Genomic DNA, 20,608 nt, shown 5'->3' with positions numbered 1-20,608 from the left:
GGATATGAACCCATAACCTTCCTGTGAGGAGTGCAGAGCCCTGACCACTACTGTGCTCCACACTGCTGTTCACATATCTGTTTGTGACCAGGGGGCTTCCTCACGCTATCAACCCAGAGACTCATTTCTCTGTCTTTTTAGAGTTGTCTGTGCTGCTGTTCTACTTCCTCAAGATTGTTCTCCACACTGACAAAGTCTTCTAGCAAACACTTTCTCAAAGATCGTATCTAAGCTGATGGGAGGAAGTGTTAATGGAATCCAATGCATATTGCACAGAGCTCAGTAGATCATTGATTATGTATTAGTATTGCACAGATCTCAGAAGACCATTGATTTTGTATTAGTATTGCACAAAGCTGAGAAAACCATTGATTATGTATAAGTATTTGTGGCAAAGTGCCCACCCTGTGTGTATTTTGTGTTGTATGTTGTGTGTTAATGTTGGTGTATAGTCATTAGTACACAGGATATAAACGGGTCTGTGTAATACGAGTGTTTAAAATGTATATTTGTATTTAGGCATGAGGATTTCACAGCACTTCATGTGCAAGTAAAAAGTTGTAATATGTGAGCACTGGGAATTGCACTTTATTAATTCACGTGCAGTTGTACCAAGACTCCAATTGAATTGAATTAGCAATCGAGTCTCGGTACAGCTGCATAAAAGCTGCATGCTTTCACTCACCTGGGGTTGTGTGTTCTGTGAGTAGAGAATGGGATAGGAGACGGAGGTAATAATAATAATAGTAATAATAAATGTCAGCTCACCGTGTTTGTTTAGTGTTAGTCCATTTTGTTTGTCTTTTTATTTTGGCTACCAGTACAGTGTCCTGTGTTTTGTTTGTTACAGCATTTTTATTTACTGTTCTGTTCTTTCATTAAGCTTCCACTAAACTCCATCTCTTTGTTTATTTCCTGGTTCCTGTTTCTGGTCATAGTCCCCCACTTCAGCCATCTTTGTGACACGTGGTGTCATCATGGGATTATCAGTGCCTCCTAGACGCAGACCAGTGTCGGAATTGCAGTGAAAAAAAAAAAAAAAACACCAAAAATGGAAGGCTGGAGAGATGGTTGCACAGAGCTTGAGGAGCTCCTCATTGGTCTGGAGGACCAAGGCTAGTGCCTTGCCTGCGGGGTGTACGGGCATTGGCTGGTTTTCTGCCCCTACCAAGAGGGAGAGGAGGAACTGGCCCAGGAGAGGAAGGTGAGGAAAAGGAGGCAGAGAAGGGGAAAAGGGAAGAGGAAGGCAGAGCATCTACAGCCCAAGTCTCCACCAGCAGAGGAAGAATGCCTGCTGGTTTCACCTCCACAGACTGTGTGGAAGGAAGCCGATCATCCACAGCCCAAGAGGAAGGAGTCAGTGCGCCCACAGCCCACAAAGGGGGAGTCTGAGCATCCACAGCCCAAGTCTCCACCAGCAGAGGGAGAGTGCCTAGTGGTTCCATCTTCAGCGTCGGTGGGAGAAGCCCTGCTTGTTCGAGGGTTGCCATCGAGGGAGATCTGGGACTGGCTGACAACCCTGATGATGGCCTGGAAAGAGACCTCCAGAAGGTGATTAACCTGCTGTGGGTCCAAGATGGAGAGCTTTGGGAAACTTGGGAACCGCAACACCACCCAGTGTCCCTCCGAGACATCGCAGCCATGGTGTTCAACTACCTGGCTGCCTATATGGGAGGGTTCCCGCCTCTGGTCTCATCAGGAGAAGCCCTGACGCTGTCTCCAGGACCAGAGGGAGAGGAGCCAAAGCACCAGTCCCCTGCAAGTGAGGGTGAGCCGCACCAGTCCACTGCAAGTGAGGGAGAGCCACACCAGTCCTGCAAGTGAGAGAGAGCCACACCAGTCCCTAGCAAGTGAGGGAGAGCCTCCGTCACCAGGAGACTACATGCTGCTCCCACTTCCGTCGCCACGAGACTACATGCCGCTCCCACCTCTATCGCCAGGAGACTACACGCCGCTCCCACCTCCACCGCCAGGAGACTACTTGCCTCCGCCACCTCCATCGCCAGGAGCAGAGCAGTAGAAGCTGCCTCTGCCTCCACCTCCTCCATCACCAGGAGCAGAGCAGCAGGAGCTGCCTTTGCCTCCGGCACCTCCACCAGCAAAGAGTGAATGCCTGCTGGTCCCCGTCCACCAGCAGAGAGTGAATGTCTGCTGGGTCCCTTTCCACCAGCAGAGGATGAATGTCTGCTGGTATCACTTCCCCCACCAGCAGAGGATGAATGTCTGTTAGTATCACTTCCCCCACCATCACGAGGAGAGGAGCTGGAGCTGCTCTGCCTCCATCATGGGGAGAGGAGCAGGAGCTGCCTCTCCCTTCACCAGAAGGACCAGGACTAGATGCTGGTGGTCCTCAGCAGCGCGTGCATAGTCTGCTGAGGGAAGCACAGGGATGAACCGCCCGTCCGCAGTGGCTGAGAAGTGGGCTAAAACCCACACCCCAGCTTGTCCTGAATGCCTGTCTCGTTTCGCCCAAAGCATACCTGTGTCGCTTCGTCCAAGGATGCCTGTCTCGCTTCGCCCAAGAATGCCTGCCTCACTTCGCCCAAGGATGCCTGCCTCGCTTCACCCAAGGATGCCTGTCTGGCATTGCCTGGGGTTGCCAGCTGCTCCGCATCGCCTGGGGTCGCTGGAACTGCTTCGCCAGGGGTTGCAGTCAGCTCTGCTTGGGCGCAGGGGTCAGTGTGGCCGGAACCCCACCAGAGGGAGCTTCCGGCTATGAAAAAGCTGGGAGAGGTCAGGAGACCACCTTTCCCCGCAGCAATTTCGCTGCAGGAGTTCTGGGGGTTGGAGTCCCCTCAGAGGGAGCTGTCTGCTATAAAGGGGGGAAAGGTCAGGAGACCAACTTACCTTTGCTTCACTGCCGGAGATCTTGGGGGAGGTCTGGAGACCACCAACCCCAGCAGCTTTTCTGCTGCTGGACTTACCCTGGCTGCGGGGTACAGCGGGAGGAGAGATTCGCCCCACTATCAGCACGTCTGCTGACAGCATGGCCAGTAGCAGCCTGGCTACTGGCAACATTGCCGCCCATCAACCCATTAAAGTCCTTATTCTTGGCCCAGGACTTTGAGCGAAACTTTGGGGATTTTAAGGGGGGGTGGCCTTTGAGGCCATGTGTGCTTTGCACAGAGCTCAGGAGATCATTGATTATGTATTAGTATAGCACAGAGCTCAGGAGATCATTGATTATGTATTAGTATTGCACAGAGCTCAGGATATCATTGATTATTCACTAAGAACTTAGGGTTTGAAGGCTGAGATACGCACTTTGTGTCCTATCCAGACCGATTGCATGCAATCATTTGCATCATTATAGCCTGCCATACACTGTCCCATGAGATCATTTGAGATACAATTTGGGTATCACACACTTAAACCTGTTTAAACCTTGTGAGCTGACTGCAATCGATCAAGCGACTCAATCCAAATCACATCTCAGAGTGTCATATACTCACGGACCAAGGCGACTGAAAAAATGCAAATAATCCTATTGCAGATTGTATGATGGGTTTAATCACACAAGTTTGGATGAGGAGAAATAGCAGATTGGATAATAATAAATCAATTAATAAATAAATAGGGATCAACACTCCCTTCTCATTCTGTTGTGAGAGAAACAAAGGGATGGGCTATGAGATATACATTTAATAAAACGTGCATCTATATATAGTGTTGTGCTAGGATTCAATTACTAATTAATTATTCACTTGAATCCCAGTACGTGAATTAATTATGTGCAACCTCGTGCTCACATATTAACTACTTTAAATGTACGTGAAGTGATGTACAATCCCGTGCCTAAATACAAATATACATTTTAAACACTAGTGTTACACAGACCCGTTTATATCCCGTGTACCAATGACTATACATCAACATTTAACAAACCACACGCAACATAACAGATAATATACACAGGGGCGGGCAGTTTGTCACAATGTGTCAGTAAAGTCTATTGTCCAATTAAAGGGACGTTGTCCTGTTTCATATGCAGATCCACCAGATATAGGCTGTTCCGTTCTGTTAACTCCACTCTGTGTTTCTGTCAGGTCCTCTCACAGCTTTCAAACACTGTGCCTCCACTGCACAGTAATAAGTCGCAGAGTCTTCTGCTTGTGAATTGCTCACATTAAAAACCCCAGAGCTCTTCACCTTGTCCAGCGAGCCACTGAACTGTGAGACTTTCATTGGGTCTGAAAACAAGATCATCACATTCTCTGGGCTTCTGTTTGGCCTCTGTATGTACCAATGAAGACTGTAGAAATTAGAAGCTGTGTAGTTGCAGTGAAGGGTTGCAGTCTTCCCTTCACTCACAGTCAGTGATGGTGGTGTCTGAGATACTTGATCCTGAGATCTCACACCTGCAAAAACAAGTTTAAAAAAAAGTGACAACTTGAAGAGTCAGCTGTGGAATTCCCTGTACATTTTGTCTGGTTTCTTTCACATCTCATATGTCAATAGTATAATGATATTGGTAATGACGTATTACATGCATATTACTTTCATATCAGAATTGAGCATCATTTGAACATAATGACAAGTCCCAGATACAAATTTACAGAACCTGGTACAGAGGAAATGATCTGTAATAAATCCTCAGATACTCACAGTGTAAATAAACCAGTGTGTTTATCAGTAGGTATAAGAATCCAGACTCTGTGCTCATGATGGAGGCTGTTGGAGTGATCAGAAAGAAAAACAGATTAAAGCAGCTGTGAAGCAGCTTCTTATTGTGCCAGAGCAGTACAGTAACCCCTCCCACCAGTGTGGAGTGAAGATTCAGAGCTGTGAAGCAGCTTCTTATTGTGCCAGTGCAGTACAGTAACCCCTCCCACCAACGTGGGGTGAAGATTCAGAGCTGTGTTTTCATGCCTTATTTACAAATAAGTTACTATTTCAATAAGAACTTTAACATGTTGATGTTAAAACAACTGTTTACACATAGCTTTCTGCTGACTGGCAGGCAGGAGGATCAAATCTATCATCAGGTTATACCTGATTGATTTTAAAACATATTTAATATTTAACATTCTTTAATATGGGATTAATTTGTTTGTTTAATGATATGATCATTTTGTAATGAGGATTGTGGTTTCAAATTCATAAGCAACTAAAAAAACAACAACAACAACAACAAAAACAACAGCAACAACAACAACAACAACAACAATAATAATAATAATAATAATAATAATAATAATAATAATAATAATAATAATAATAATAATAATAATAATAATAAATCAGTGGTTTTCAATCTTTTTAACCCAATGACCCACAAGCAAATGTAAATAAAAGATACAATGCAACCCACTTTAACTTTGACTAATGATAAAATGTTACTTCAGAAGTCGTTCATTCTGTTGAATGTGACCCGAAGTCTGTGCAGCAGACTAAAGGGAACATGAATAATAATAACAGCGTTGTGAAAAAGAGCAACAGGGATTAGTGCAGAAGTTACTCCTAATGCAGGTTCTGGGGTTGCCATGAAATGTTATTATATGGTAATAATAATTTTAAATGTATTCTTCTCAACGGCCAAATTGTGGTGACCCAACTGAGCATTCGTCACCACCCTTTCTTCATGTTCTAATACAAAATGTATTTTTTTTTTTTAATGAGATGAAGATATGTATTTAATCCACTAGGTGGCAGCAAAGCACAACCTTTGTTTCCTTCCAATGAACTAGAACTGAACAGGAAATCTCTGAAATAATCTGTTTCAGAATTTCTAAATATGTTCTGTAGGGCAAAAACACGGCTTACACATGTAATGTATGTTTAGCTTCTCAGTTCATGGCATTAAATGTCTTGTTTTTAACAGCTCCCATCGTGTCACAGCAATCGTCTTCACCGTGCTCCAAGGGATATTGAAGGCCTTTGAAATTTTTTTATACCCATACCCTGATCTGTGCCTTTCAACAACTTTGTCACTTAATTCTTTTGAAAGCGCTTGGTGCTCATGGTTGAGTCTTTGCTTTGAAATGCACTACCCAGCAGAGGCAACCTACAAGAACTGCTGAATTTATCCTGAAATCATGTGAATCACTACGCTTCAACACAGGTGGAGGCCACTTAACTTGGTGTGCGATTGTGTTACACCTGAGCTAATTTCAGATTGCTGTTACAATGAAGGGGGACACTTATCCAACAAAGCTATTTCAATTTTTATTTTTAATTACTTTTCTACAAATTTCTAAAATATTTTTTTCACTTTGAAGTTATGTGGTAGGATGTGTAGATAAATGAAAAAAAAAATAATAATAGTTTTAATGCATTTTAATTCCAGGCTATAAGTCAGCAAAATGTGAACATTTTGAAAAGGGGTATAGACTTAATAATAAATGCCACAATGGCTGTTTTCTTTTCAACAATATTATAGTTTTATGCTGTCAATATATTCTTGTCCAGAAGGTGACAGCATGACATTTGTCAAACAGTTTATACTAAAAGTAACCATAATTTAATTCTTAGACTCATATCAACCAAAAATGAAATTATACAGACACACAGTTATTAAGAACATGAATGTGTTTTGCAGCAACACATAGATCTCACTATACAAGTCCTGAAGTGTGGTGTATTGTGTCTCCACACGGTGAATCTCAGTGTCACATATTGGACAAGCACCTCAGTGCCGGCAGGTTCAGTGTGTTTGTCCTTCTGTAAAAAATCATTACATAAAAAAGTAAAGAACCAGGCAGGCTGGATTAATAGGGCTCCATATTAAATATAATTGACATCAAAGGTGCTGTAGTGTTGGAGGGGTGTGGCCCCTATAGAACTGTATTGGGAAGCAGAGCAAATAGTTTACTGTGGAAGAACTGCCATTGATTTGTGTAACTCTGTATCCTAGGAAGGGTGACTGATGTAAATTAGTGCTAAAAATATGCTGACTTATTACAATTGTGTGTGTGAATATGTAGCTTTCTTGCCAACCTTGACATGAAAATAGAGAGACTGGATCAATTCAGTTAGGACATGTAGATCAGTCTCCCTGTATTACAAAGAGATTTTTTTCTTAATGATGTTTTTCAGTGAAGTAACTGTGGCTAAACGGTTTATTGTCAATGTTTGTTTTATTTCTCTAGTCCAAGAGGAAGCATTTGATTGGGTTGTTTATACTGATCATTTTAAAACTACACATGCTTTTGATTTTGGGGAAGCCTTTGTCAATGTGTTTACTACAGTAATATTTATGAGGGGCAATGGTGCTGGTTTGTATTGATTGTAATAAAAATAATTATCAATCATCCACATAGACTATGCATTTGTAGACCTAGGTATTGGCAGCCTATACCTGCAAATTAGTAAATACACTGGAACATCTTCACCTTTATGTTCTAGTAAGAAAAGGTATTGAAATAGCTTAGAAGAGTTACCATTGAACAAGTAGATCTAGTTTAACAAACAATATGTCTTAAATGTAACCGCTCTGTGACTGAGGTATTGCATCACCACGATTAATGTCTGCTATGGACACCTTTACCATTAATCACAGCTTTAAGTCGATTTGAGTCATTTTTACCAGCTATTCAAGTCTTTCTTATGATATTCTGGACCAGTCCTGTTTGCAGATTTCCTACAGATTGGACAGGCTGGTTAAACTGTGTTCTGCTACCTTTCTTTTTAAATCAGTCCACAGCATTTCAATAAAGTTAAGATCTGGAGACTGAGAAGAACATTCCAGAACATATATCATCATCTTCTTTAGAATGAGAAACAGTGACACATTATTTCTCTCTCATACTTTCCATTCTTTAAAGAGGTTAATTCAAACACTATCACCATCTGCTTTTCACACTCCCATTATTGCAGAGGTCACCGCTCAGTGTTTCAGAGCATCACTGGGATCTACAGAGAAGCTGTTGTGTGAAAATGGGATTGAAAAAGACAACATAATTCATTCTAAAGCTGCCACACACATAACAAGTAATTGTCTTTGTGTGAAAACATCATTTAAACTATAATACTTAGAACTAGGACCACATGTCAGGTAATGATTGAGTTGTAATGTTTGCTCTGGTTTCACACATTAAGGGAGTCCCTGTTCAAGCATGTATTCATTATGTTTCTCCAGTTCATTGTGGTTAATCAGACCCTGCTTTCTAATTTCATTTCTCTGAACTCAGAACATGTTTTCAAAGATTTCACAGAAGAAAAAGTATGTTTTATTATATTATATTGTTCATTGTGGTTCACCATAACCTGCTCTCTTATGCTAGTTCTATGAACAGGGAACACATTTCCAAAGACTGCAGAGAAGAAAGTGACTCAAAATGCAAACAGTTTGCCTGCACTGAAACCACGTCCTTTATAATGGACTCATGCCAATGGTAGTATGTGGAAGCAGTTCAATACGACATCTTTTATCAGGTCATGGGCCTGTGCCAGTTAGTGCTGAGAGAGCTTTTGTACAGCGTCCCAATGAGTTTTCACACTGTGCTATCCTCAAAGCACAGTGATAGATTGCTGTGTCGCTCAGAGCAAGTTTGGAAATGGTGGTTGCAGTAGAAGAGCTGTCTGTTGTAGAAGTGAACATGCTTTTGGCAAAGTCTGCAGTGTGAGATTCACTACTCCCTGATCTGGCTCCTTTGTACAGTATATATTCCAGGGCTCGGTTTGAGTTCTGCCGATACCAGTAGAGTCTAATGTATTAGTTGTCTGCAGTTTAAGAGCAGCTGAGCATTACTTTCTCTCCTTCTGTAACAGACACTGCTGTCTGCTGAGGACTGATGGAATCACCTTTTGTCAGGGCTGAAAATTGAGGAGGAAAATGAAAATACAAGATAGTCAATAATAAAATAATAATATATTTAAACAGAGATACACTTGTCATTGTAGCCAACTCATAACCTCAGAAACAGTTCCTGTGAGACAATATTACTACTTGCTGGTCTGACACAGAACATATTGAAATACTAGAAGAGCCCTAATAAATTAAATGCCAATCTTAAAGCAATAGCTGATGAAGGACAGACAGTAGATAATAATAATAATAATAATAATAATAATAATAATAATAATAATAATAATAATAATAATAATACCTGGCAGTGTAATGAATGCAATGAAGAATCCTCTTAGTTTTGCCATTGTAGTTCACTGTTTGTATGAGGACAGGATTGAAGGGTACTATCTGTGTGAAGATGTTTATTCTGATGCTGGTGCCACTCTGTGTGGGTGGTTACTTGTGGTTTCAGACATCACAGATTTGTAAGCCAATGAGCAAATACTGGAATAAAAGATTTCAGCACAGCTGCTGTGTATATCGGCTGTAGTATGTGTTGAGTCAACAGTAAGGCAATGTTAAAAGAACCTTGACTTTTATATCATCTGGGGTAATTTTCTTTCTGATCATCTTTTCTCTGTGTTTCTCATTCCTGGGAGACACGCCTCCTTCAGCCCTTCCCTGATAGTTCTGCTACAATATTGTATCAAATCCTGGACAGAGATAATAGGCAATTAAAGAAGCTCTTTGTCCTACCTGAAGATCCTGACTGTTACAAAGTGCTGTGTGGCGGCATTGTTGCTGGTCTCACATTAACATCAATCAGAACTTCTTTTGTAGAGCTAAACTATCGTTGGCAAAGTCTTCATTATTAGCAGAGCTGCTCCATGAGTAGGCTCCTTTAAACAGTGTGTATTCTGGGGCTCGGTTTGAGTTCTGTTGAATCCAGAAGTGTTATCTTTATATTATATCCATATATATATATATATATATATATATATATATATATATATATATATATATATATATATATATATATATATATATATATATATATATATATATAAAAATGCTCCTTGTTATGTTGAAGGTTGGAGTTTGGAATCCCCTTATCAATTCCAATTCCTTTTTTAATTCTTCTTGAAGTCAGTTGCCAATCCCACTGCCCATTACCTCTTAATCAATCCCAGTTCTTTTCATGACATGGGCTTTATTGAGCAAACATGTGTACAGCTCTTCAGCATCTCATGCAGTTCTATAATAATTGCAATACTAATGTATTGAATCAATTCCACTTGCTGTTACAAAAATCACCATGAGCTGCTCAAATGCAGAGTCTGTGGAAATCTACTTCAAAGGGAATTGGAATTGGAATAAGGAACTCTGAATTACTGCTGATTTCTTTAAGAATAGAATAGAAAGTTTCAGTCTCTGTGTCTATCCACAATGCCGCTCTGAATAATCTGGCTAGAGGTATTGTATGGCAAATATTTTGAACCAATCAGCAAACACCATCATTAGCAGTTACTGTATGCAAGTCAAAGAGGTTTCAATTCTTCATTGAGTGCAGTCCTCCAGCCCACTTTCCCAGAACTCTAAAAAGGAACTCCAGTCCTCCCCACATTATAATGTGCACCGCAGTTACCCTTCTACACAGAAGAGCTGTCACTGGAAATGCCATCAGCACTGTAATCACCAGCCTCTCTACACTCCAGGGTTTTTGTATGGGTCGGGTGCTGCTTTGTATCACTGTGCTGGTTCTATTGCACAGTAGTAGATGGCAGAATTAGACACTGAAGGCTGTATTGTCAGGAAGCTAGTTCATTCACTCCCATTTGACTTTTCCACATTTTATTGTGTTACAACATGGAATCAGAATGGACTTAATTAGGAGTTTTTGCCACTGAGCAACACAAAAAAAAGTCCATAATATTAAAGTGAAAAATAAAATCTACAAATTGTTCTAAATTAATTACAAATATAAAACATAAAATAATTGATTGCATAAGTATTCACCCCCTTTGCTATGACACACCTAAATAAGTTATGGTACAACCAATTGTCTTTAGAAGTCACATAATTAGTTGAAAGGATTCCACCTGTGTACAAGTAAGGTGTTTCACATGATTTCAGGTTAAATACACCTGTCTCTGGGAGGACCCACAGTTGGTTCGTTCCTAACAAAAACTACACCATCAAGATGACGGAACATTCAAAGCAAATTCGGAATAAAGTTCTTCAAAAGCACCGATCAGGGGTAGGATTTAAGAACATTTCCAAGGCATTGAATATCCCCTGGAGCACAGTAAGTCCATTATTAGGAAATGGAGAGAATATGGCACAACTGTGAATCTGTCTAGAACAGGCCGTCCTCAAAAACAGAGTATCCGGGCAAGAAGGGCACTAGTCAGGGAAGCCACTAAGAGGTCTATGGCAACTCTAAAGGAGTTACAGTCTTCCACAGCTGAGCTGGGAGACACTGTGCATACGGCAACAATAGAGCGGGTGCTTCACAAAACTGGCCTTTATGGGAGAGTGGCAAAAAGAAAGCCATTGTTGAAAAAAACACACATCAAATCTTGGCTAGAGTTTGCCAAAAGGTAGCTGGGAGACGCTGAGACCAAGTGGAAGAAGATTCTATGGTTTGATGAGACCAAAATAGAGGTTATTGGGCTCAATACTAAGCGCTATGTTTGGAGCAAGCTTAACACCGCACATCATCCTGAGAACACCATCCCTACCGTGAAGCATTGTGGTGGCAGCATTATGCTATGGGGATGCTTCCCTGCATCAGGGCCTGGAAAGCTTATGAAGATAGAGGGCAAAATGGATGCAGCAAAATACAGAGTAATCCTGGAGGAAAACCTGCTGAAGTCTGCAAGAAACCTGGGACTTGGGAGAAGATTCATCTTCCAGCAGGACAATGACCCCAAACATACTGCCAAAGCCACACTGGAGTGGCTTAAAAACAAAAAGGTCAATTTCCTGGAGTGGCCCAGTCAAAGCCCAGACCTCAATCCAATTGAGAATATGTGGAAAGAGTTGAAAATTGCTGTTCACCAAATGTGCCCGTTCAACTTGATGGAACTTGAGCAATTTTGCAAAGAAGAATGTGCAAAAATTGTAGTGTTCAGATGTACAAACTGGTAGAGACATCCAAATAGACTCATGGCTGTAATTGCTGCCAAAGGTGGCTCTACCAAATATTGACTCAAAGGGGTGAATACTTATGCAATCAATTATTTTCTGTTTTATATTTGTAATTAATTTAGAACAATTTGTAGGTTTTATTTTTTAATTTGACATTATGGACTTTTTTTTTTGTTGATCAGTGGCAAAAACTACTAATTAAATCCATTTTGATTCCATGTTGTAACACAACAAAAATGTGGAAAAGTCCAAGGGGGGTGAATAATTTTGAGAGCCACTGAAGATGGGGTGTTGTGGTGGAGTGTCCCGCCCCTTTATGTTTGTTAGTGTTTTATGTTGTATGTAGTGTGTTAGTGGTGTTGTTTATGTATAAAATACACGGCATATAAATATGGGTTACGAGCACGAATGTTTAAAATGTATGTTTGTATTTAAGCACGAGGATTGCACAGCACTTCACGTACAGGTAAAATGTAATAATATGTGAGCACTGGGAATTGCACTTTTATTACTTCATGTGCAGTTGTACCGCGACTCCAATTGAATGATTCATTAGCAATCGAGTCTCAGTACAGCTTTATAAAAGCAGCATGTTTTCACTCACTTGGGGTTGTGTGTTCATGAGTGGAGAACGGGTGAGAGAGAAGGAGACATCTCAATAACAACTGTTGTTTCGTGCTGGAAGCTCCAGCACAGTACTCATTTTCTGTTTGTCCACACCTGTTTTGTCTGTCTGTTTGTTTGGCCAATGCGCCCTTTATTTTCAAAGTGTTGTGTGCTTTGTTTAACTCTTTTTGTTTGTATTATTATTTAATAAATAAACTGAGGCCACAGCTCAGTTTTCACCTGCCAACAAAAGCGTGTTTTGGTTTCTGTTCCTGGTTCTGACGTCAGAGATCTGTGCTGACTCTGCTGGCGTGTACATAGTGCTGCAGGAAGAGGGCAGCAGTCGTCCAATACTCGCCAGTGAGTCATGGCAGTGACAAGGGGTGTGTGAACTTTCCCTCTCTCCATGAGTGGCTGGGAGGCAGGTCTTGGGGAGAATGTTAGCCCTATAAGATAATGCTCTACTGTTTCCTCAGGTCTGCCCTTTTAGGACGTACCGTTACTGGCGTAACTCTGCTGAAGTGCAGCACCTTTTATTTATAGTTTTGATTACTGTGTTTTCTTTTCCTTTTTCCTTTCGCCTTTTGTTTTTGAATTAATGTTTTGAATACCAGTGAGTGCGTCCGTGGTATTGCCGTGTCTCTGTTTTTACCATCACTGGTAGGCAGAACATGGTGAACAGAGCCCTCTGTGGGCTAAAAAGTAAAAACGCACGCTGAAAATAAAACTGGGCGCCTGTGTGGTGTTTTCAAGTATAACGGTCTGTCTCCTGTGTCAGTGAATTACCCATCATCCTTCCACAGGCACCCTTTCACAGTTGGTGTCCAGAAGTGGGATTACAGCACCTCCAAGAGCCAGACCAGGAATACGGCGGGTGAACCGTTTTATTTTTTTTCGCAACATAAGGAGTTTTTTTTCTGTTGAAAATAAAAAAAATATATATTAATTAATTAATTTTTAAAAAACGTGAAAAAGTGGCTGGAGGAAGCAGCAACCTCCCCAGCAGCCAGTGCTGGTGCTCTGGTTTAAGATAACTGCATCCAGGGAAATTCGGGACGAGTATCTAGATGCATTTGTCTAGGCTTGGGAGAGCCAAGGGAGATGGTGCCTCCTGTGCAAGCTCTACGGGCATGGAGTGGCTGATTGCCCTCTTCCGGATACAGAAGAGCGGCAGTCTCCACGTCAGCGGCCAGAGCCAGAGTGCCCAGAGGTCCAGGAGAGGAAGGTGAGCAGACAGAAGAAAGGCAGAGAGGGAGAAACGTGTGGAGGAAGGATGAGGAGCCGGTGCGTCCACATCCCAAGAAGGGCAAGTCCTCAGGTCCGCAGCCCAAGTCTCCAGCAGCAGAGGGAGAATGCCTGCTGGTTCCGCCTTCACTACCGTGGGAGGAGCCCTTGCTGTTCCCGTCTCCACCAGCAGAGGGTGAATGCCTGCTGGTATCACTTTCCCCACCATTACCACCCGGAGGAGAGGAGCAGGAGCTGCCTCTGCTTCCATCACCTACCCCTGCAAGTGAGGGAGAGTCGCTCCACTCCTCTGCAAGTGAGGGAGAGCCACACCAGTCCTCTGCAAGTGAGGGAGAGCTGCACCAGTCCCCTGCAACATGTGGAGACTACACTCTACTCCCACCTTTGTCACCAGGAGACTGCTTGCAGCTCCCACCTCCACCAGAAGAGGGTGAATTCCTGCTGGTTCCGCCTCCACCGCCGTGGGAGGACTGCTTGCAGCTCCCAACTCCACCAGCAGAGGGTGAGTACCTGCTGGTTCCATCGCTACCGCCCAAGGATGCCTGCCTCGCTCCTCCCAGGGATGCCTGCCTCGCTCTGCCCAGGGATGCCTGCCTCGCTCCATTTCACGCGTTTTCACCTCCCGAGAGTCTGCTGCTGTTGACATCACCTCCCGAGGGTCCTCTGCTGCTGCCGTCACCTCCCGGGGGTCCGCTGCTGCTGCCATTGCCTCCCGAGAGTCCGCTGCTGCTGACATCACCTCCCGAGAGTCCACTGCTGCTGACATCTCTTTCTGAGGGTCCACTGCTGCTGCCGTCGCCTGGGGTCACTGGAATTGCTTCACCTGGGGTTACTGTCATCCCTGCTTTTCCGCAGGAAATACTTTGGCCGGAGCCCAACAAATGGGAGCTGCTGGCTATGAAGAAGGGGGGAGAGGTCCAGAGACCACCTTCCCCCGCAGTACTTTCACCGCAGGGAATTTGGTGGCCGGAGCCCCACAAGAGGGAGATGCCTGCTACAGAGAAGGGGGGGAGGGTCAGGAGGCCACCCCCACAGACAGCCTTGCGGTTGCCAGGATGGCCGCCACCTTTGGCCCATTGCTGCCCCTTTTCCTGGGCCAGGACTATGACCGAGACTTTGGGACTGAGGGGGAGGAGGTGACCATTGAGGCCAGGTGTGCTGCGCACAGGGGGGGGGGGGCATATGTGGGGGAGTGTTCCTCTCCTTTATGTTTATTAATGTTTTATATAGTATGTAGAGTGATAATGTTGGTGTTTATGTATAAAACACACGGGATATAAATATGGGTTTCAAGCACAAGTGTTTAAAATGTATGTTTGCATTTAGGCACAAGGATTGCACAGCAGTTCACGTGTAGGTAAAATGTAATAATATGTGAGCACGGGGAATTGCACTTTTATTACTTCACGTGCAGTTGTACCGAGACTCCAATTGAATTATTGATTAGCAATCGAGTCTTGGTACAGCTGCATAAAAGCAGCATGTTTTCACTCACTTGGAATTGTGTGCTCATGAGTGGAGAACGGGTGAGAGAGAAGGAGACATCTCAATAACAATTGCTATTTCATGCTGGATGCGCCAGCATGGTATTTGTTTTCTGTTCGTCTATGCCTGTTTTGTCTATTTGTTTTGCCAACGTGCCCTTTATTTTCAAGTGTTGTGTGTTTTGTTTAACTCTTTTTGTTTGTATTATTATTATTTAATAAATAAACTGAGGCCACGGCTCATTTTTCACCCACCAACAAAAGCATGTTTTGGTTTCTGTTAATGGTTCTGACGTCACCCCTGCAAAGGCACCCATTCACAGGTGTCCACTTCTGGTTTATATTTCCCTGAATCGCGTCCATGTGTTCCTGATCTTGTGGCTTGATTTATGTATTGTAAACCCTGGTGAGGCTCTTGTTTGTATCAATGTATTGAATAAAAGCTGCTTGTTGTATATTGACAGTTTATATGGATTGAATCTCCTTCTGAAACTCGCTTTGAATCAGGGCTTTGAGTCACCTGCTCTTGACTGTGTGTACCTGAAACAAAACAACACAAAATAATGAACATAGATAAATGAGAAACACACAAACAAACTAACAATCAAAGTGATGATCATGGCTCCTTGGAAGAACACACCTGATAGAATCAAGCAAAGAATGAAACATCTCAGTCTTGTCGTATTAGTACTCTAGAGTAAGTCGTGTGCATTTGAAGAAAGAAACAAAAGAGGATGGATATGAAAGTTTGTCTTCATACTGAACCAGCCTATCCTTGAGATCACGTGAATGAATCCACAGTGGGGTTTGTCACAGCTATTTTCTGTTCTTCAAAGTATATGTGCTGCAGCAACTTGTGGTAACAAAGCATCCCCTTGTTCTAGATTCAGCTGTTTATTGTAGTGATAGGGAATCTGCAATGTTTTTCAAATGAAATGACTGATATTAAAATCAAGGACATCATTCTTCATGTCATGAGTATGAGATCATTCTCACAAGACCCTCACAACATAACAACACTCTCATGATTTGCTGTCTTTGCTCCAGTAAGCTTCATTATTGCAAGGTTACATTTACTTGCAGCTACAGTAATGTTTTATAAATTATCATCTTAAACCTATATATAATTTGTTGTTGATAAAGCTTGTATCATGTCTACTGTTGGCAGAAATGTTTGTAATATTATTGAGATGAGACACACACATGGCAAGCACAGGCTCTGCAACGCTGTATATTATGCACAGTGCAGTCTATTCTAGATGGTAACTGCAGTTTGAAAGCTCTAGATCATGTTTACAATACAAATTAAAAAGTAACATAATGTCACGTGTGCTGCATACTGTGGATGAATCCTCTCACAAGCCAATGCCAGGAGGCAAGATTGCAGTTACAGCCATGGGGTTTGTGAGTTTAGACACAAGCCAGTTAATGTCGTGTAAGTGCTGTGCTTTTACACTGTCCTGTAGTTGAAAGATGAGTGTAATCCTGTCTTCTCTCTGTTGAGAAATGCTGATTAGTCTTAATCACACAGCACCACCTGGTGGTAAAGGGCTGGTATCTCACTTTACATACAGCTCATCTTTATCAATAATGAATGTTAAATATGTGTATCTGTTTCTGATTGATGGTGTCACTGATTGATCAATATTAACTTTTGCACATCATTTTCAATGCTACAATCCTGTCCCAAAGTTACATTATAAAACATAAAGCACATGTGCAGCTGAATGGTGCTGCCCCTGAGAGCAGGATATTGTGCAGGTGTCTCCACTCCCTCTCTCACTGCACAATAATACACAGCTTCGCAATCCAGCACCTCAACAGCACTGATGGGTAGAGTGCTGGAGAGCTTCTCTTTGTTCACAGTCATGGTGAATCGTCCTGAGGTTTCATGTGTATTGTAAGCAGACAGTATTATGCCTGGGATTTGACCATGTGGCTGTTTATAGCATTGCATGCTCTGGTAGTTAGTAACACTGTGATTACAGTTCATTTCAATGGTCTCTCCTTCAGTTGAATAAACATGTGGAGTCTGATGAATCTGTGAATCTACATCGACAGCTGTAAGAAAAGAAGAGTAAATAATTATTTTTGTGTTTCTCAATAATAATGATGTCTCTGTGCTAGTCCCCATTGAGACCCAGTTTTCAATGGTGTATCTCCAGTGTGTTTGCGAATATCACTCACCCAGACTAAAGACAAGCAGAAGAAAAGATCCACACATGTTAATCATTCTTGAATTGTTCCATCCAGTGGTAGAAGTGCTTCTGACGGACAGACAGCCTGAGTTGTGTGTAAAGCCATGCACAACATCACCTCAGAATGAGGCAGTGATTGGTTGATCTGTCTGAAGCACAGGGAACCACTGGTTTGATGATATGAAAACTAACAATTCATTATCAATAGTTAGAACATATATTGGTTTTATGGTTGTTTTTGTTTAAATAGAACATTGACACTGGCTTCCTGTTGAAAGGTTTTATCAACGTTTCCTCCAGCACCAATATTATTAAGTGAGTTCTGTGTAAAATGTAAATGATGATGTATGGCTCATAGTTACCCTTTTTCCCATTCAAATTGTAGTGTGGATATGTTTGATCAGCTGCTCTGCAATGAAGAAGAAAGAGAAGTGTTCTCTTGATAGAGTAAAGTGCACATGGTGCACATGGGAGTGGTTGAGTCAGGCAGTTCAGGTTTGAGTCCTGGCTGTGTCCAGTTGCTGGTCTTGTCCAGGGATCCTATAGGGAGCACTGATGGGACAGGGAGGTATTATCAGGAAGGGCTTCTTCACTTCATCTCATGACAGTGACTCTACTGGCTTATGGACTCCCGCTGAGCTGGCCTTTGTACCCTAGAGTCTCACCAGCACAGAGTTCCTGGGTCTACAGAGGGGATGGCTGTGTGTGGAATCATACTAAGACTGAAGAAATACAAATAAAGTCTGTGTGTAAACACTGACATCTAATGGTTCAAATTTGAGTGCATCATTACTGGTCTATGTGAATGGGTCTAAAACTGCAAACTGATATAAATTCATAAGCAGAGCCTAAATAGGAGAGGATATAATAATGATTATTAGTATGCTTGCTTGATATTTAGTGGGAAAATAACTAATTAACTAACTTCTGATATCATGTTGTATACAATGGATTGAGAAGACATCAATATGGTAATTCAGGGAACATTATGAATTGTGAGGCTTGCTTTAATTCACTCAGTTTATATATATATATATATATATATATATATATTTCATATATATCATAATATATAATATATATAATACGTCATATCGTTTATATGAAATATATATGCATGGTTCTATAAGACAGACAGATAGTCGACCATTATAGTCCCTTTGCAATCGAATGCAACACCTCGTATTGACTGTGTCTCCCCTGTCAGTGACGTACTACCTATATTATATATGGAATATAGACCGTATAATATATAGATACCTTCTATATCTCCTCTCATCACCATTTTTTTATATATTTATTCATACCATATTTTATTTTGGTGAACCAATGATATTATATGGTTCATATTTGAGTGCATCATTACTTAACTAACTGTGATGATCATGTTCTATAAACTGCATTGAGAGACATCTGTATGATATATATTGCAAATATATACCTGTATTGCAAATATGTACCTGTATTCACGATTACTTATATATCAGTACGTACAGAGATACATTCTGTCTGTCTGTCAGCTGGCAGTACAGGGTGAGGTAGTGAGTTTTTGTTCAGCTGTGCCGTGGTTCTGAAGCACTGTGAGGCTGCAGTGCACAGTGATACGTCACTGCATCGCCTGCTTCCAGTCTGGACATTGTCAGGTTGGTAGATTCCTTATCAGCATTTGTAGAGTGTCTCTCTGTGAATAATCCACTCTCAGTCTTCACTGTTCTCAATGTTTCAGCTCCTCTCATCACCATTGATTGAGGAGCCCTGTTAGGAAACTGTCTGTACCAGTATAAATATGGTCCATTTTCACTGGTTGAGTAAGTGCACTTCAGAGTTATTGAAGACCCTTCTTCATCAGAGACCTCTGAATGTTCTGATTGACTTGTGTTTCCGAGAATCAGCACTGAAAGAGACAAGAATACAATTCTATCACGGGCAAGTACATTGTATGCATCCATCTGAGTGTGTCTTTAATGTTTGAGGTTGTTGTTTCTTTCTTCTTGTTCTATACTTACATGGCAGACATGCTGCAGTTGCCCAGCAGTAGATTTTCCTTTTAAACATGCTGCTTGTCTTTTAATACTCAAGAGTAAGTCTCGTCTGGTTAGTGGTGCTCGAAGGCTTCAGTGAAGCTCCTGTGCTGGAAGTGACTCTGAACTGCCAGTAACAGTGATGATGCTGCAGAACAATCATGCTCTGCGCTCATGTGCCGCTCTGAACATGTCACTCATTCAGCTCACATGATTGGAGGGGCAGGCAGGGGTTATGTGGTATAACCAGATAAAGACAAAGATACCTGTTAATCAAGAATAGAAAGTAAGTATTGAGATTGTATTATTCATATTATTTTGTATTTATGGAAGCTTTCCAATACCATTCAGTCCTAAAGTAACAGAAAACACACAAAGATGGCTACCAGAGTGGGTTATAAAAGAAAAGGAAGTACTGAGGGAACTAGCATCACCTAAAATGAACAAATCACTGGGGGCTGATGGAATTCATCCTGGAGTCCTCTGGGAAAGCAGACAGTAGATCATTATGTCATATATTTAATAAATCACAGTAAGAAGGAACAAAGGAAGCATGTATAAGTCTAGTCGGGTAAGGCATCATTTAAGATGTCCTGTTTTGTTTTTATTCTTAATTGGCACTAAGGGTGATCTAAGGGTTAATTTAGAGTAATATTGTAAGTTAATTTAACCAATCATGAAGAGTAAAAAAGAACAGAGACAAAGGAGTTTATGTTTTAAAATTACTCGTCATCACTCCCCCCACATGAAATAGCCTGCAGCTCATCAATGGCATTGTTGGTGTTGAGTTTAACTAGACTTGCACCCACAGCAAATATCATTAGAATTGTTGCAGACATTTAGCAGATGCAGCTTATCCAAGGTCACTGTTACAGCTTTTACATACCTGTCCTAAAGATAATAGGCTTAGAATTAAAAAATAACAGACAGCCGTACAGTTACATATAAAGCAATCATATTGCAATTGCACCATTTTGTAGACTTGCTTGCTTGAATTGTTTTCCATGTAAAGAAAGGGAAAGTTATTCAAGAGCCTCTCTTCTAATACAGATGAGCTCTTTAACGGTATCCTGTTTAACTGGGTGTTAACACTTCACTGTGTTTTTGTATTGAGGCACTCACAATCTTCCCCACTGTGGGCTGCACAACACAGTAATACATCACATCATCAGCCAT

At 41.7% G+C, this 20,608-nt stretch overlaps 1 protein-coding gene across 1 annotated transcript; it reads right to left on the bottom strand.

Moving 5' to 3' along the window:
- Positions 1 to 4,303: 4,303 nt before the first annotated feature.
- On the bottom strand, positions 4,304 to 20,608 carry LOC121300216. Its single transcript, XM_041228710.1, has 5 exons — positions 20,555 to 20,608; positions 20,319 to 20,337; positions 18,970 to 19,305; positions 8,439 to 8,649; positions 4,304 to 4,358 (listed from the first exon to the last, which is right to left on the bottom strand). Exons 1-5 carry the CDS (start codon positions 20,606 to 20,608, stop codon positions 4,304 to 4,306), a joined length of 675 nt encoding a protein of 224 aa, XP_041084644.1.

The sequence above is a fragment of the Polyodon spathula genome, chromosome 25 (genome assembly GCF_017654505.1).
Source record: "Polyodon spathula isolate WHYD16114869_AA chromosome 25, ASM1765450v1, whole genome shotgun sequence".
Taxonomy (NCBI): domain Eukaryota; kingdom Metazoa; phylum Chordata; class Actinopteri; order Acipenseriformes; family Polyodontidae; genus Polyodon; species Polyodon spathula.
The sequence above is the reverse complement of the archived record's forward strand: the minus strand, read 5'-3'. Positions and strand labels throughout refer to the sequence as shown.

What these genes read in the sequence shown, in the direction of transcription:
- LOC121300216 (XM_041228710.1), bottom strand. Translation starts at nt 20,608, where the DNA reads ATGGCTGATGATGTGATGTATTACTGTGTTGTGCAGCCCACAGTGGGG. An exon ending in TGCTTCAGAACCACGGCACA is followed by an intron (nt 8,650 to 18,969) that starts GCTGAACAAAAA and finishes ACAACTAATACA; the next exon opens with TTAGACTCTACTGGTATCGG. An exon ending in TGTGCTTTGAGGATAGCACA is followed by an intron (nt 4,359 to 8,438) that starts GTGTGAAAACTC and finishes TTGTTTTTGCAG; the next exon opens with GTGTGAGATCTCAGGATCAA.